Genomic DNA, 14,736 nt, shown 5'->3' with positions numbered 1-14,736 from the left:
CTGGGCAGCTTACACAACAGACATTTACTTTCTCTCAGTTCTGGAGGTTAGAAGTCCAAGATCAAGGTGTGAGCAAGGTTGGTCTCTTCTGAGGCCTCCCAGCTAGGCTTGTAGATGGCCGTCTTCTTCCCGTGTCCTAATACTGTCATCCCTCTGTGCAGGTCTGTGTCCTAATCGCCTCTTCTTACAAGGACACCAGTCAGATTGGACGCCTCCCTGATGACCTCATATTAACTTAATTACCTTTTTAAGACCCCATTTCCAAATACAGTCACATTCTGAGGTACTGGGAGTTAGGACTTCAACATACGAGTTTGGGGGAGGGGACACAATTTATCCCATAACAGGGACTGATGATACAATTCCCTTTGCTTTTGTGGATACTTGGAAACTTCCACAATGGAAAGTTAAACTCAAAACAGAAAGCGTTCATGAAGAGCTCCTGAATGACGAGCACGGTACTAAAAGCGTGACTACAGCCAAGGAGGGACGGTCTTGGAAATGTTCTGATATTAAAAAGGCGTTTCTGCTTTCAAAAACAAGTTGGGAATAACTACTAAAACAGAATGGCCCTCCTGCTTTGGAAGTGCAATGAGGTCTACGGAGTTTGGGGTCGTCTCCTAAGATTTAAATTGGCTCTGGATTTGCTAAGAACTGGAAAACACAGACGCCATTAAATGCAGGCAGAGCTGCGGGCAGTCACAAGCCAGGGCCATGTGCTCCTGGCAAAATGAAACTGCTAACACCTGATATTTAACTCTTCAGCAAGACACTCACCTACAGGAAAATGCAGCCCATTAACAGCCTCGAAACTGTTCCACTGCATCTCAGGGGTTCATTACTTTGAGGTATTAAGAAGCTTATAGAGTTACCCCAATTGCAACATTCTCATCTTTATCTGCAATTGCATTCAGAACACTTTTCAGGGCCCTCCTAGATCAGTCAGGACAGGCTAGGTTGTGCTGCAGTAACAAACGGCTTCTAAATCACACTGCTGTCATTTAATAATAGTTTCTATTTTGCTCACTCAGAGTCTACTGTGGGTCCGGTTACTCTTCAGGGCCAAGGTCAGCCACTTTGATATGATGGCACCGCCTTGTCAACATGTACTTCTAGGAATAATGGGATTAGGGGAGAGAGAGCATGGAAGGTCTCTTAAAGCAGCTACTAACATCACTTCTGCTTGCATTTCATTGGCCAAAGCAAGTCACATGGCTGTCCCTAACCTTGAGGAGAAGCAGCAAAACTGCCAGGGGGTAGTACTAATGCCCATGGGCGTGGGCTTCAAATGCCCCCGCACCTGTCCCAGCTCCTCTGACCTCAACCTAGTAAGCAGTGGGAATGCAGTTCTGGGGGAAAACACGGTGGGTTTGGTGCAGCCAGGCCACATGTCAAGTCAAACCATACTCCCTCCCAGCTTGGTGACAGCATCCTGGATATACGTGTTCCCACAGAAGCCACCAGAGCAGCTTGTAGGAGGCTCGATCTACAGGTGCACAGGGGCCACATCACCACACTCTAAATGTCCCCACCACAGAACTGCTCACAGGTACAGTGTGTCCACAGGGAGAAGACGCTGTGCCCAGGGAAACGCAAATCAGAGCCTCACTGAACCTCACCTCACTCCCACCAGGATGGCTACGATCAAAAAAAGCCCAGAAAACAACAAGTGTTGGCGAAGATATGGAGACACTGGAACCCCTGTGCACCGTCAGCGGGAATGTGACATGGCGCAGCCAGTGGAAAACAGTATGGAGGTTCCTCAAAAAATTACACACGTGATGCAGCAATTCCACTTCTGAGTATATACCCTCAAAGCTGGAAATCAGGAACTCCAAGAGATATTTGCACACCCATGTTCACAACGGCATAGTCAGCATAGTCAAAAGGCGGAAGCAGCCCAAGTGTCCATTGATGGATGAATAGGTAACGAAATGTGGTGTATTCATAAAATGGAATATTATTCCACCGTAAAAAGGAGGGAAATTCTGACACGTGCTACAACATGGAGGAACCTTGAGGACGTTATGCTGCGTGAAATAAGCCAGTCACAGAAAGTCAATTGTGTGAATCCACTAAAATAGTCAAATTCTTAGCGACAGAAAGTAGAATGGTAGCTGCTGGGAGCTGGGGAAGGAGGGAACAGGGAGTTATTTTTTAATGGGGACAGTTTTGCCAGATGAAAAGAATCTGGAGGTGAGGGTGGTGATGGCTGCACAGCAAGGTGACTGCCATCAGTGCCAATGAACTGTACACTTGAAAGTGGTTAAAATGGTAAATTTTATGTTTTGTGTATTTTACCATGTTATGATCTAAATGTTTTAATAAATGTTATGTGTTGAAAACCTAACCCCCAGTGTGATGGTTACTGGATGTGGGGTCTGTGGAAGGTGATCAGGTCATGAGGGTGGAGCCCTCATCAACGGGATTTGTGTCCTTGTAAAAGAGGGGTCCCTCTTCCTCCACGTGAGGACACAGAGAGAAGATGGCCATCTATGAACTAGGAAGTCATCACTAAGCACTGAATCTTCTGACACCATGATCCTGGACTTCCAGCCTCCAGAGGTGTGAGAAATAAATGTCCGTTGTCTGGAAGTCACCCGGTCTGTGGCATTTTGTTACAGCAGCCAAACGGACTGAGACATACCACACTTGATAAAAATGTGAAAATTTTTAAATAAAACAATTTTTTTACAGTGGCTCTCATGACCCACTGGATCAAGTCCAAATATTTTTAATTGTAATGTAAAGCCTTCCAAAAGTCTGGCCATCACCCACCTTCATTCACGTCCAGACCACTCGCCTCCACCCCTTTTCTCCATGCAGCGCCTCCTGCCTGGGACGCCTCCCCGCCTGCTCGCCCTTCATGCACCTGATTCCCGCCTGCCTCCTGACCCCACACCACTCCTACTTTCTGAAACACCACTATTTATGGCTGGGTGCATCGCCCCTCCCGCCCGCCCGACAGCACGTCCCCAGAGGGCAGGGAGAGCTCTGCTATAACTCATTGTTACTCTAGCACCTAGCACGGTGCTCTGAACCCTAACTCTTGCTTCCTGTGGACGACCAACTTGATGCAAAAACACCAGAACCTCAAATCCACAGACCAGAGCCGCTCCAACCATGGTAATTGGTTATCCTGCAGGCTGTGAGTCAGCAAGCTGGTATGGGACCCGAGGCACTGCGTTTCTCATGGCTCCTGGCTGTATCCATGGCCATGCCTGCAGTCGCAAGTAGCCAACAGACAGACCAACATCTACACCAAGGGACGAGGGGCTGACCCAAGCACACCTCGTGGAACGGGACAGTGGCCCCAGCCCAGCACCGCAGCCCTACCCCCGGGGTGCCAGGCGGGAGCTGGCATGCCTCCCCGGACCCCTGGGCAGTGTTTCCGTGAACACCCTCTCTAACTCAAATCACTCATACGCTCCTGCAGATGGCACTGTTTTTTTTTAACTCCTCTGTTAACTACAGTTATATCAATGGCTATAAAACCAGCTTCTTAGACCCTCTTAATTTTCCAGAAGAATCATCCCACAAAAGATGCCTTTCCCTGAATATAGCAGGTGGACAGCAACAATAAAATACAGCAGGTGGGCAGCGCTGATGTTCCACCTGGGATCATTTCAATAAACCACAATGGCACGATCATTCAAGTTCATTTTAAGAGCCTAAAAAGCCACAAGACGGGAATCAGAGGACAAGGTTCCAGTCGTGGTTCTTTGGCAAATTCAGCGATGCGAGCCTGGCTGGGCGCGGGGCTCTGTACTGCTCAGGGATGTGTCACCTATACAATGGTGAGCACAGTGGAGAGAGCCAGCGCTCGGCAGGGACCCCCAGACGGGTCATGAGGCCCATTCACTGGGCAGCCACCAGAATTTCAGAAAGGAAGTAGCATCCTATACAAAATGCATCTCCCCTAACGAGTATAAGAAACTGTTTCCTGAAACTCCTGTTTGAGATCAATAACACATACATATCCTAGGTAGTGAACTAAAATTTATTTTTGCCAGTTTTAAATCAAACTATCTAAAAAAGACCTCCAATCCCAGGTTCCAGTCAATGCAACAAACACTGACAGATACTTGGTGTCTGGAGGGCCCAAGGATGGGGTTGACCATGGGTCAAGGGTGGGGTGGCCGTGCCTCTAGCCTGGCTTCTCTTCAGGATACCAGGCCCACCATTCAGTGTCCATATGCACCCTGGTGGCCAGCGCAAGGAACCCTTCCCAGGTGGAAACCCACAGAGGCCAAGCAGCCAAGGCTTAGAACCTTCCCAGGATTCTGAAGGGAGGGCATTGGGGCGAGAAGCAACCTGACTTTGCTCCAGCAGGGGTTGACTAAAGTGATGCCAGTGAGGGCCAGATGGCAAAGTCTAAGGAGGCCCTCACTCCTGGGTGCAAGTTGTCACCACTCCAGCCGACCATGAGCGGCCCCATATCGGGTGCCAGGCCCCAGGCCCCAGGGCTGAGCAAGGCTTACCCAGCTCCCAAGCTGCCAGGCTGCCACACTGGAGGACGGAGGCAAGACGCAGGAAGCAAGTTACCGAGTAAGCGTGGAAGGGGAACCTGCATGGGGACGGCGTTCCCAGAGGCCTCATGTCGAAGGGAACGTTTCAGCGTGAAGAACGTACGCTTTTGCAGAAAGGAGTTTTAGGAACTCAAGTCAGAGAGGGAATCGTTGAGGCGAGGCTTCTGGCTTTGACTCTGAGTGAGACGGGGTGTTGGAGGGTTCTGGACCGAGGCGTGGCGTGTTCTGATTTAAGTTTTAAAGCTGCTATAGGAAGACAAACATGGGTGTAGAGTCAGGGTAGAAACAGGAAGCCTGGAAGCTGGTGCAACAATGGGGGTGTGTGTGTGGCAGGGACAGTGCTAGTGGTGACCAGGGGTGGGGTTTTGAACAGATTAGATGTGGGACTCGAGAGAAAAAAGGGGGGAAAGGTTGCTCAGAGCCTGGTCCAGGCATCTGGAAGGATGTAGTTGCCGTTCGCTAAGATGGGGAACTAGGGTTGGGAGGGGCGATGGGGGACAGCATGGACCCCGCTGTGTTGGGCTGTCCATTAGACAGACCTCTGGGGGAGGCTCTGCGTGGGCAGTGGGATCTACAGGAGCAGTCTACGCTAAGATATAAATTTAGGATTCTTCAGCTTACCGATGGATTTCATGTGATAAGACCAGATGAGATTAACAAGGGTGTGAGTGTGGATGGAGCAGAGAAAAGAATCTTGGGGACACACCGACACTCAGAGGCCAGTAAGGGGACTGAGTGAAGGGGAGGGGACCCAGGCAGACGGCATCCTGGCAGCCCAGGGCGGAAGCATTTCCTGGGGACGGAACAGGACCAATGCTGTGACAGGCCAAGTGAGATGAGGGCTGAGAAGTGACTGCTGCTCAGTGACCTTGACGGGCAGTTTGGGGAGTCGGTAGAAATGCCAGCAGAAGCGGCGAAAGACTGACTGCAGCGGGTTTAAGAGACAACAGCAGGGGAGGAACTGGAGAAAGCCCACAGAGGCAACTCTTTCCAGAAGTTCTACAGCAAACAGAGCAGAAAAATAGGACAGTGGCAGGGGAGGAGATGGGGGCGAGAGGCTTTTTTCTCTTTTCTCAGATGGGAGAGGAAAGTGGCTCATGTGACTGCACAGAAGGATCCAATGAGAGCAGGAAACGGTGCTTGCGGGGAGGGGGGGCGGGCAGAGAGACGTTCCAGGGGTGGCATCTGGTGCGAGAAGGAGGGGGTGGCTTTGATCAGGAAACGTTATTTCCAGTCTCAGGAGGAGCACGAAGGATATGGGCACAGGCGCTGGCAGGGAGCGGTGCGATGGGGGGGTGCCATCTGAGCCAACCATGTGAGTCCTCACTGCATCAAAACTTCTGGAGGGCTGGCCGAGTGGCTCAGTTGGTTAAGAGCTCGCTCAAGAGTTTGAGCTCTGAGCAACAGCAATTCGAGTCCAGCCCGAGCTGAGCAGCCGCTGAGCTGCCAACAGGTAGCAGGATGGCTCAGCTTTATAAAAAAAAAAACTTCTGGAGCTGCGACACCCAGAGGGATTCCAGGCTCAGGGGCCAACAGGGTCATGAGGTGACCAAGGAGACAGCTGCGCCTTCCCTTCCCTGACAGACCTCTGCACTCCCAGGGCACAAAGGGCACGGACCCGAGCTCTGAAGATACGAAGTGGGACCCATTTTTATTAGTTACTGGAAGCTGGCAAACGATCCTATCGTTGCTATAATTCTCAGTTTCTCTGCCTGAACAATCTCGCTTTTCTCAGGATTGCTGAGAAGATTGAATACATGCAAAAGGCTCAGGTCATGAAAATTCCAGTTGCAGGAACACAGGAAAATATCATTTTTGTAAAATTTGACAACATGCAAAACAATAAGATGTCATGCAGTTATATACACAGAGTAAAAATATAAAAATATGCCTCAAAATAATAAACAATAACTTCACTTTCATCGGTTTCACAGTGGGGTTGGGAAGGCATATTGATGGTGGCGTGAATTGTACATGCCTTAGTTCTTAAACCAGGTGGTAAGGTATATTTTTTGTATACCTAAAAATATTCTTCCAGCCTTCCAAGTCTTTTGTTTGTTCCTGTTCTACAAAGTCACTTGTCCAATTTTTCCTTGGGATATGTACAAGGTCTGACAATTAAGTTTGCGAACTTGTTACAATAATGTTGCTAACCTTTTCTGATGTCAGAGGGATTATTCATTATGAATTTGTACCAACTGGACAAACAGTGAACCAAGTTTACTATTTGGAAGTGCTGAACAGGCTGCATGAAAAAGTTTGACGACCTGAACTTTTCGCCAACAATTCATGGCTCTTGCATCACGACAATGCACCAGCTCACACGGCACTGTCTGTGAGGGAGTTTTTAGCCAGTCAACAAATAACTGTATTGGAACACCCTCCCTGCTCACCTGATCTGGCCCCCAGTGACTTCTTTCTTTCCCCCAAAACAAAGGAAATATTGAAAGAAAGACATTTTGATGATATTCAGGACATCAAGGATAATATGACAACAGCTCTGATGGCCATTCCAGAAAAAGGGTTCCAAAATTGCTTTGAAGGATGGACTAGGTGCTGGCGTCGGTGCATAGCTTCCCAAGGGGAGTAATTCGAAGGTGACTGTAGTGATATTCAGCAATGAGATATGTAGCACTTTTTCTAGGATGAGTTCGCGAATTTAATTGTCGAACTTTGTAGACATGAGTGACCAGGAGGCTGGGTCCAGCCAGAGCTTGGTTATCAGACAGGGCCATGCATTCAAAAAGCAAGAGGAGACTGAAGAACAAAAGGACAGCAACTTGTCTGTTCCCCTTCCTCAATTCCCCAATAAAATCTTTTTTAAAAAAGCAAGGGGACACACGGAGGTGCACACAGGTTGTTATACACGCTCTATTTCCTTGCTCCATCTGCTGAGAGGACCTGGAAGCAATGGCACTCTGATGACAGCAAGCACTCCCAACACACAGACCATGGTTTATAAATGCCATTCTCCACAGAGGGAACCAGGATTGCCTGGAGACAGCTGATTCTAGGGCTGGGGTGGGGACAGTGCACGGGAAGCCGGGAACTTCCTGTGATGACAGAAAGTAAGGGAGCACTCCCAGAATGGAAGGATAGGGGCACGTCAGAGAGACACTGGAACAGCTTCCAGTGGTCAAAGATGGAACAAGTTGAGCAAGAAAATAACTAATGTAGGAATGGACAATAAACCAAATAAGTACCCATGAGTCCATACTGATATACACAAATTCTTGAATAAATAAATAAATGGGGGAGGATAGACAAGTGTCCAATATGGAAAATTTCCAAATAACTTAGGTGGACATTCTTCTATCGAGGAGGTGAGGCTTAACTCTAACCTTAAATGTGGATGGTGCACGGTAACTTTCTTCTGAGGAGGATTATGGGCAGGGGGTGGGTAATTTCATAACCAAGAAACTGGCAGATTCCCTCAGCCAGGGGACCAAGGTCACCATTAATGGTGACAAATCACGTACCTCTGAGAGAACATGTTGACAATGACACTTCATCTCTGTGGTCTTCCTCCTCCAAAATACCAGACTCCTCAAAACTATCAAGGTCATCAAAAACAGGGAAAGTCAGAAAAATGGTCACAGATCAAAGGCGGCTAAGGAGACATGATGATTAAACACAGGGTGGACACCTGCGTGGGACCCTGGGGTAGAAAGCAGGCATTAGGTAAAAACTAAGGAAACCAGAATAAACAGTTTCAGTGTTGGCTCCTTGGTGCCAAACGTACCATGTGAAGAAGACGGGGAAACTGGGTGAGGGTCACATGGGAAGTCTGGACTATACAGGCAACTTTCCTATAAATCTGAAACCGTAATAAAACTCAAAGTTGATGACAACAAAAAGCAACAGGAAACACACACCTTCAACGAGAGCAGGCACCTCTCCTCTGTAAACCAGACGCACCAGTCGATCACACCCCTCCCCGTGCAGTGGGAAAAGGACTCACGGTGTAGCCCCAGGACCAGGTGCAGTGCCCTCCATCCAGAGTGGGTTACCTGGGACCCCGAGAGGCCGGCCCGGGGGGACCACGCATTTCATGGCAGAGCAAGCAGCCACCAGGAGGCCCTTTCTCCCCTGACGTGCGACTTTCAGCAATCAAGGGAACCTGGACCTGGCCCTCCCAGAGCAGCCACACTCCATCCAATCCTTCCCAGTGGCCAAGTCCACACACCAAACACATCCTGTGATGTGCACCATGGCCAGGAGGGGCTGCTGTCCCTCAGGGGACAGCACACCTAGGCATGCCCATCCCAACACATCCTGAGACACAGCCCTTCCTCCGTGAGCCCACACAGATGCAGGAGGCGACAGGGAGGCCCTGGCATCCTAGCCACCCCATCCCGCCACAACACCCCTCTGACACCCCTCCCGGCAGAACGCTGCACCCTTGGCAGAGCACGCTGGACGCTGGCTCAGGCGACCTCTAGACCAGCGCCGGACACACAGCAGGCCTGCGTCTGATGCAATGACAGTACACTCTACTGGAGGGCAGGGCCTGCATAAACAGACTCGTGAGACACGTGTTTCTATTATGCCTTCTCTGCCCCCCACTCTTCTCTTGGGGACACTGCGGAACTGACCACACCAGTGTCCAGGCCACAGCGCAGGCGTGAGCCGAGCCCAGGAAGTCCACAATTCCTTTCTCGTATTCATCTTGGACCATTCGAGCCCAGCACATGGTGGGCACCCGCAAAGGCTTGGGAAAGAGGAGGAAAAGAAAGGAAAGCAGGAAGGAAGCCCGCAGCCAGGCTGGCTCGCCGCAGAGCGGAGCGATACAGGACAGGCATTTCTGGGGGACTGATACGGTGGGGAATGCCTGCCCAGCATCCATCTCCACTCTCTTCCTTAGAAACATAACTCAGATTTCAAGCTGACTACACAGCCTCCTGTTTAACTAGTTGGTGCCATGTCACTAGCTTCTGGCCAAAAAAACACATAAACAAATTTGACAGGGACTCCCAGGAACGATCCTTAAAGGCAGCTTACTCAGCTGGGTGGCAGGCCCCTTTTGCTCACCATTCCTCCTTGTGCTGCCTGGAACACAGGCCTGATGGCTGGAGCTGTAGCAGCAATCTTGAACCATAAAGTGCTTCGCAATAAAGACCATGTGTTAAGACAGTGCAGCAAAAAGATACAAAAGGGTCTATGTCCCCAATTATCCCATGAAGCTGCCCGCCTCTGGGCTTCTCCTAAGTGAGAGAAATGTTAACTTCTTTCTTGTTAAAGGTACCGTGTTACTTTGTATTTTCTGCTCTTTGCAGCCAAATTTAGTCCTAACTGATGTAACAGGACAAGGCTGTTTCATAGAGCAGGTCCCACAGGTCACTGCTCTCTGCTTGAACATTCTTTTTCCTTTTCTCTGGCCTCACTCTTGGATGGAAAAACTGTGACCAGACAGCCCTGGGCAGCCAAGCCACCTGGAGCCTCAGGGGTGACCATCTTCTATGGTCTGGGGATAAAGCACTGGGGCTGACAAGTGACAGCTGTGAGCCACCACCAGCACCAGCAACAAAAAGACCCAGAGCCAAGTCAGAGCCCGAGAGGCCTGTGCCCCAGGGACCTCAGGGGTCACTGCGTGGCCTTCCCTCTGCCTCCTAAATTCTTCCCTCTTTGCTTTCTCGCAGAGACCAGTGTTTCGGCTGCCAGCCCTCGACCACATAGCAGACAAGGATGGCTGGACCCCACGCAGGTGGGTGCCTGCTCTGCACAATCGGAGCCCATGACTGACCCTGGTCCCCCTGTGGAAAGGTGTGTGTAGCCTCTGGTGCCACCTCCCATGCCACATCAGTCCCCACTCCCAGAGACACAAACCACAAGCTCCAGCCAGCCTCTCCCCGGCTTAGACCCCACAGTGGCCGTACTGCCCAGGACACAGCCCAAGCTCCTGAACTTGGTTCCTGAGGCCATGGAGGGCCAGCGGCCGGCCTGTCCCACTCACCTTCTACCCAGCACTTTCTCTCCCTGAGTACCGACAGGTGAGAAACAGCCATGCACTCCCTGCCTTGTCCCCACAGGTGGGGCACTCTCTCTGCCGGGAAGCCACCCCCACCCTTCCTTTCTCCTGGACTGATCCGCTCCTGCAGGCCTCAGCTCGTAATCACTTCTTTCCAGAAACTTCCCTCATGCCCTTTGCTCCAGCCCCCATGGGCTGCCCCTCCTTGGGCTCCAGCATCAAACCCAAGACCGTGGGCTCCCTGGGGCAGGTACCACATTGGTCATTATTCCCCCTGTGGAAGGGCCAGCTGGCACATAGCAGAGAGGAGAAGGTGCACTTGGAGAAACGGCTGCCCGACCTGCCCTAACTTCAGACCAGGAAGCTGTGGCTCACAGACATTGCTTCCAACTCAACAGTGAGGTCTTGGCCTTGCAGGCTGTATTCAGGGCTCGCCCTGGATTTTGTGACTGTGTTTACTAGCAGACAGGGCCTCACCTGGCATTCCCCACATCGCCCTCAGAGGGCAGGATGCTTGTCTGAACAGCCTTCACTTTCATTCCCACTGCAGGCAGGGAGGGACCGGCTTCAACATGTCCAGAACCGAAATTCATAGCACAGGCCACGGTAGCCACAGGTCGCTTCTGCTGGTGAGATGGGACCATCCGTAGCCCCCATGAAGTGTGGCCTCCTGCCCCAGTGCAGGAGGGGAGGGGACAGCGGTGACTGCCCCAGGCCTGACAGAGAGGAAGCTGTGAAGCCCCTTGAGACACTCCCCCTTGGCCAACAGGCTCCAGTGCTCACAGGTCAAAGCCCAGTGGCTGGCAACTACCCATGCCCTGTGCATAAGCAGGGAAGAGGTCCTGTGAGCTCCTCGGGGAGGACCACCCTCAGATTCTAAACCCCTCTGCAATGGGTCAGCCCCTACCACACCCACAATTTCTGGGCACAGGGCCTGCACTCATACAGGGGTACAGAATCCAGCAACCCCTGCGCGGTGGTCTGCACAGGACCACCAGGCCCACCGGAAGCTACAGGGTGTGGAAAAGCTCGGGGTGAGTCTGATGCCGCCACCTGCCCGCACCGCCTCTGAAGCCTGCCAGCACCACCTCTGAAGCCTGCCAGCACCACCTCTGAAGCCTGCCCGCACCACCTGAAGCCTGCCCGCACCACCTCTGAAGCCTGCCTGCACTACCCCTCCTCCTCTCCCCACCTCAGTTACACCCCTGCCTTCCCACAGATGCCTCACCAGAAGCAGAGAGGATGACTGACAGCAGTGCCGCAGTGACTGTGTGGCCTTTGCTTCCTAGGACTTTGGAGAGGAGGGCCGGATGTGGCGGATGCTGTTTAAAGGGGCTCCGCCTGCAGCCTTGCCCAGAGCCAGGCCAGGAGGCACAGGGAAGGCACTGCTGTCCTGAATGTCCTCTCATCGGGGCTAGGCTCACCCACGGGGACCTCCCTCCACTCCAACATCTGTGCTTTTTAATATAACTTCCTGAAATGTTACTCTGCAATTATTTCCAGAGATTTAAGTGAGATCCCCAAGTACATACAATTAGACTAAAATTGTAATTTTAAATTACTGCTAATTTGAATAAACATCAAGCTCGCCTATCTCCAAGCCAATGAACCCTCAGAGGCCACCGAGCTCCCCTCAATGAAACACAGCTCCTAAAACATGTGAAGCCCCCTCAACACACTCTAGAAACGGTCATTATTTTCCCAGCTTTGCAAAATGAGACTGTCCCTTGGGCCACCTCCTGAAGGAGCAGAGCTGCCATGTTGACAGTGCGGCGATGACGTGAATCCATGGCGCCAGCATCAGGTCCCAGCGGACAGGGGACAAGGATGCAAGGTCACCCCTCGTCAGCTCTGCTTTACTGCACAGAGGCATCCCCTCTGATTCACGGTGGCCTTTCGTTGGCTGTCCCCCTGTAACCTCCCATGCGTGGGTTCCTCGAAAGTCCAAGAGCTCCAGAATGATCGACTTAGGGACAGAAGGCTACCGGCTATGGGACAGGATGTTCCACGTGACCTGTCCTGCAGCTCCAGAGTGCTGGCAGAGGTGGCAGGCACACCCACGTGCTCCACCAAATGACACCCCCACCCCATCGCCAAGCCAGTTTTCCCAATGTCCTGGCCCACATGAGACCAAGAGAAGGTGGGGGAGGGTGGTGTCTTTCTGAACAGGAGGGGCAGGCAGGTGGCTCCGTTTTACCTCTGGACCCCTCAAAAAGCTGTGCAGAGTCCCCAGTGTCTGCAGGGCTGGTGCCTGGGTCTCATAAGAATCCACAGGCAGCAGGCCAAGGCCAAGGCCAGAGTTCCCCAGGTAAGGGAGGAAGAGGAACTGCCCAGGGAGGAGCTGCCTGCTGCCCATGGTGGGGCATGGCCAGCCCAGGGGTGCCTGAGACCTGGAGGGACGCAATACAAGGGATGGACGGGGCAGTCACGGGCATGTCCCTCGGGACATGGGGATGAGTTGCAAGCTCCCCGAGGAGCATCTCTGAGAAAGCATCCCTGGAGAGGACAATTCAGAATTCAACATCTGCTGGTCCCTGAGGGCCAAGCAGCCCCTAAGTGGTAAGCCCGCCCTCCGGAGCCCAACCCTGGCCAGCAGGGACAGAGGCAAGAGAAGAGAAGAGAAGAGAAGAGAAGAGAAGAGAAGAGAAGAGAAGAGAAGAGAAGAGAGGACACACACACAGCCCTCCATCCACTGCCAGCACCCAAGACGGGTCAGGATTCAGCCAGTGGGAGATGCCCCCGACATGTGACAATTACTCGATTACTCATTTTTGTTACTGAAATGAGACTGTTCCTGGTACTGAAAGTAACCAGAGAGAATGTTATTGACTCAGGAACAACAGAAAGTTCTGGGACCTCCCTGAACAGAAAGATCTAGCCCCCCGAGACAGGTTCAGAGGGACCGAGGGGGTGAAAAGAAAGCTATTTCTCACTTGTCTGTTAACGCAGCCCAGGTGATTCGATGTGGTGGGTACAGTGGCGTGAAGCTGTGAGGTGTCAGCGGGACACCATGAGCCCCACAGTGGGGAGGACAGATGACATGCCTTTCTCCAACAGGTTCTCAGCCTGGTGTCCTCCAGCCCCCAAACTCCATAGGAGCCACACACTCAGGCATTATGTTCCATGTGTTTGGTCCAAACCCAGTTTAGACCCACAGAAAATCTTGCCCACATCCATCTGCTGGGTGGGACGCATGGGTCTGCCGCAGGCACAGAAGCTGCCCATCCGGTCCCACAGCGTGGCGGTCAGTGGTACCAGTTCAATGTCAGCTGAACCAACCTCACACGTTTCTACGGCACGAAAACAGTCCCCAAAGTTGGCTGGCTTCTGGGGCCACGACGTATCTCTGACAGCCCATTTCCACCCTGTAATGGCAGGGCTGGGGGCTGGGGCCTCGGGGAGGTACGGGGGACGTGAGATCTGGGCCTCCGTGTCAACCCAGCCTCTTCAGCCTTTCTCCTGACTCCTGTTTATATAGATGCAAATGGACCAATATCGCCCTTTAAGTAAAATAACGATGAATGCTTCAATGTGGGGCAGAAGCAACTTTCTGTTTAGGGAGTGGGTAGCCAAGCCACGTTCCCTCATACAAGAACTGTGGTCTTTATGGATACATATTTCCCCCCTTCCCCTGAGGGAAGTAGGAAAATAATATTTGTCACGCTTGTAATTAAGAGCAGAACAGATGGCGATGGTTTAAAAATCTGTTCACAAAAATCGATGCAGGAGCTGGGATCGTCAACAAGACGTGGAGAATGGGGGTGATGTTGTTTTTCTTGATGCATGGAAGGTCTACTCTTGCAACCCCAGAAACAAAGTATTGGGAGTGGAGGGAAAGGGGTGGGAATGAAGGTTTACCCACAATAAGAGGGCAAAACAAATGGCAACTTAGAAGCGACTCCAGAAAAGCCCACTTGCATCTGTCCCACCCAGGGAGGCCCCAGCCCCCAGCACCACCACAAGCACCATTTTAAAGACTGGAAGAGGCAAGCAGTATCACAGACCTGCATTTCAAGTGGTACCTGTTTCCTCTACCCAGTGAGCACATCTGGAAACCTCGCATTTGCAGATGAAACACTCATCTGTGCTTCAAATTCCCCACAACCACAACGCACAAGAGAAAAACCTACAAAGTCACAGCCATCTGAGAAAACCTACAAAGTCACAGCCACCTGTGCCCAGATGGCATGGCCTCATTAAGTATCACTTTTGGTTTATTCATTCAGAACGTGTCAGGCA

The 14,736-nt window shown here is 51.6% G+C and overlaps 2 protein-coding genes across 4 annotated transcripts in view; both read right to left on the bottom strand.

The window, feature by feature from the left end:
• The window catches only part of LOC109372173 (uncharacterized), an 89,031-nt gene that overhangs the window by 28,735 nt on the left and 45,560 nt on the right, over positions 1 to 14,736 (bottom strand). Inside the window, exon 5 of the mRNA XM_019625151.1 lies at positions 9,125 to 9,240. Within this exon, the coding sequence (XP_019480696.1) occupies positions 9,125 to 9,240 (116 nt within the window). The remainder of the gene's footprint in view (positions 1 to 9,124; positions 9,241 to 14,736) is intronic.
• The window catches only part of APBA2 (amyloid beta precursor protein binding family A member 2), a 179,199-nt gene that overhangs the window by 124,660 nt on the left and 39,803 nt on the right, over positions 1 to 14,736 (bottom strand). The window lies entirely within an intron of this gene.

The sequence above is a fragment of the Hipposideros armiger genome, unplaced genomic scaffold (genome assembly GCF_001890085.2).
Source record: "Hipposideros armiger isolate ML-2016 unplaced genomic scaffold, ASM189008v1 scaffold_617, whole genome shotgun sequence".
In the NCBI taxonomy this organism is placed as follows: Eukaryota; Metazoa; Chordata; class Mammalia; order Chiroptera; family Hipposideridae; genus Hipposideros; species Hipposideros armiger.
Note: the sequence above shows the minus strand (reverse complement) of the source record. Positions and strands in the feature narration are given on the sequence as shown.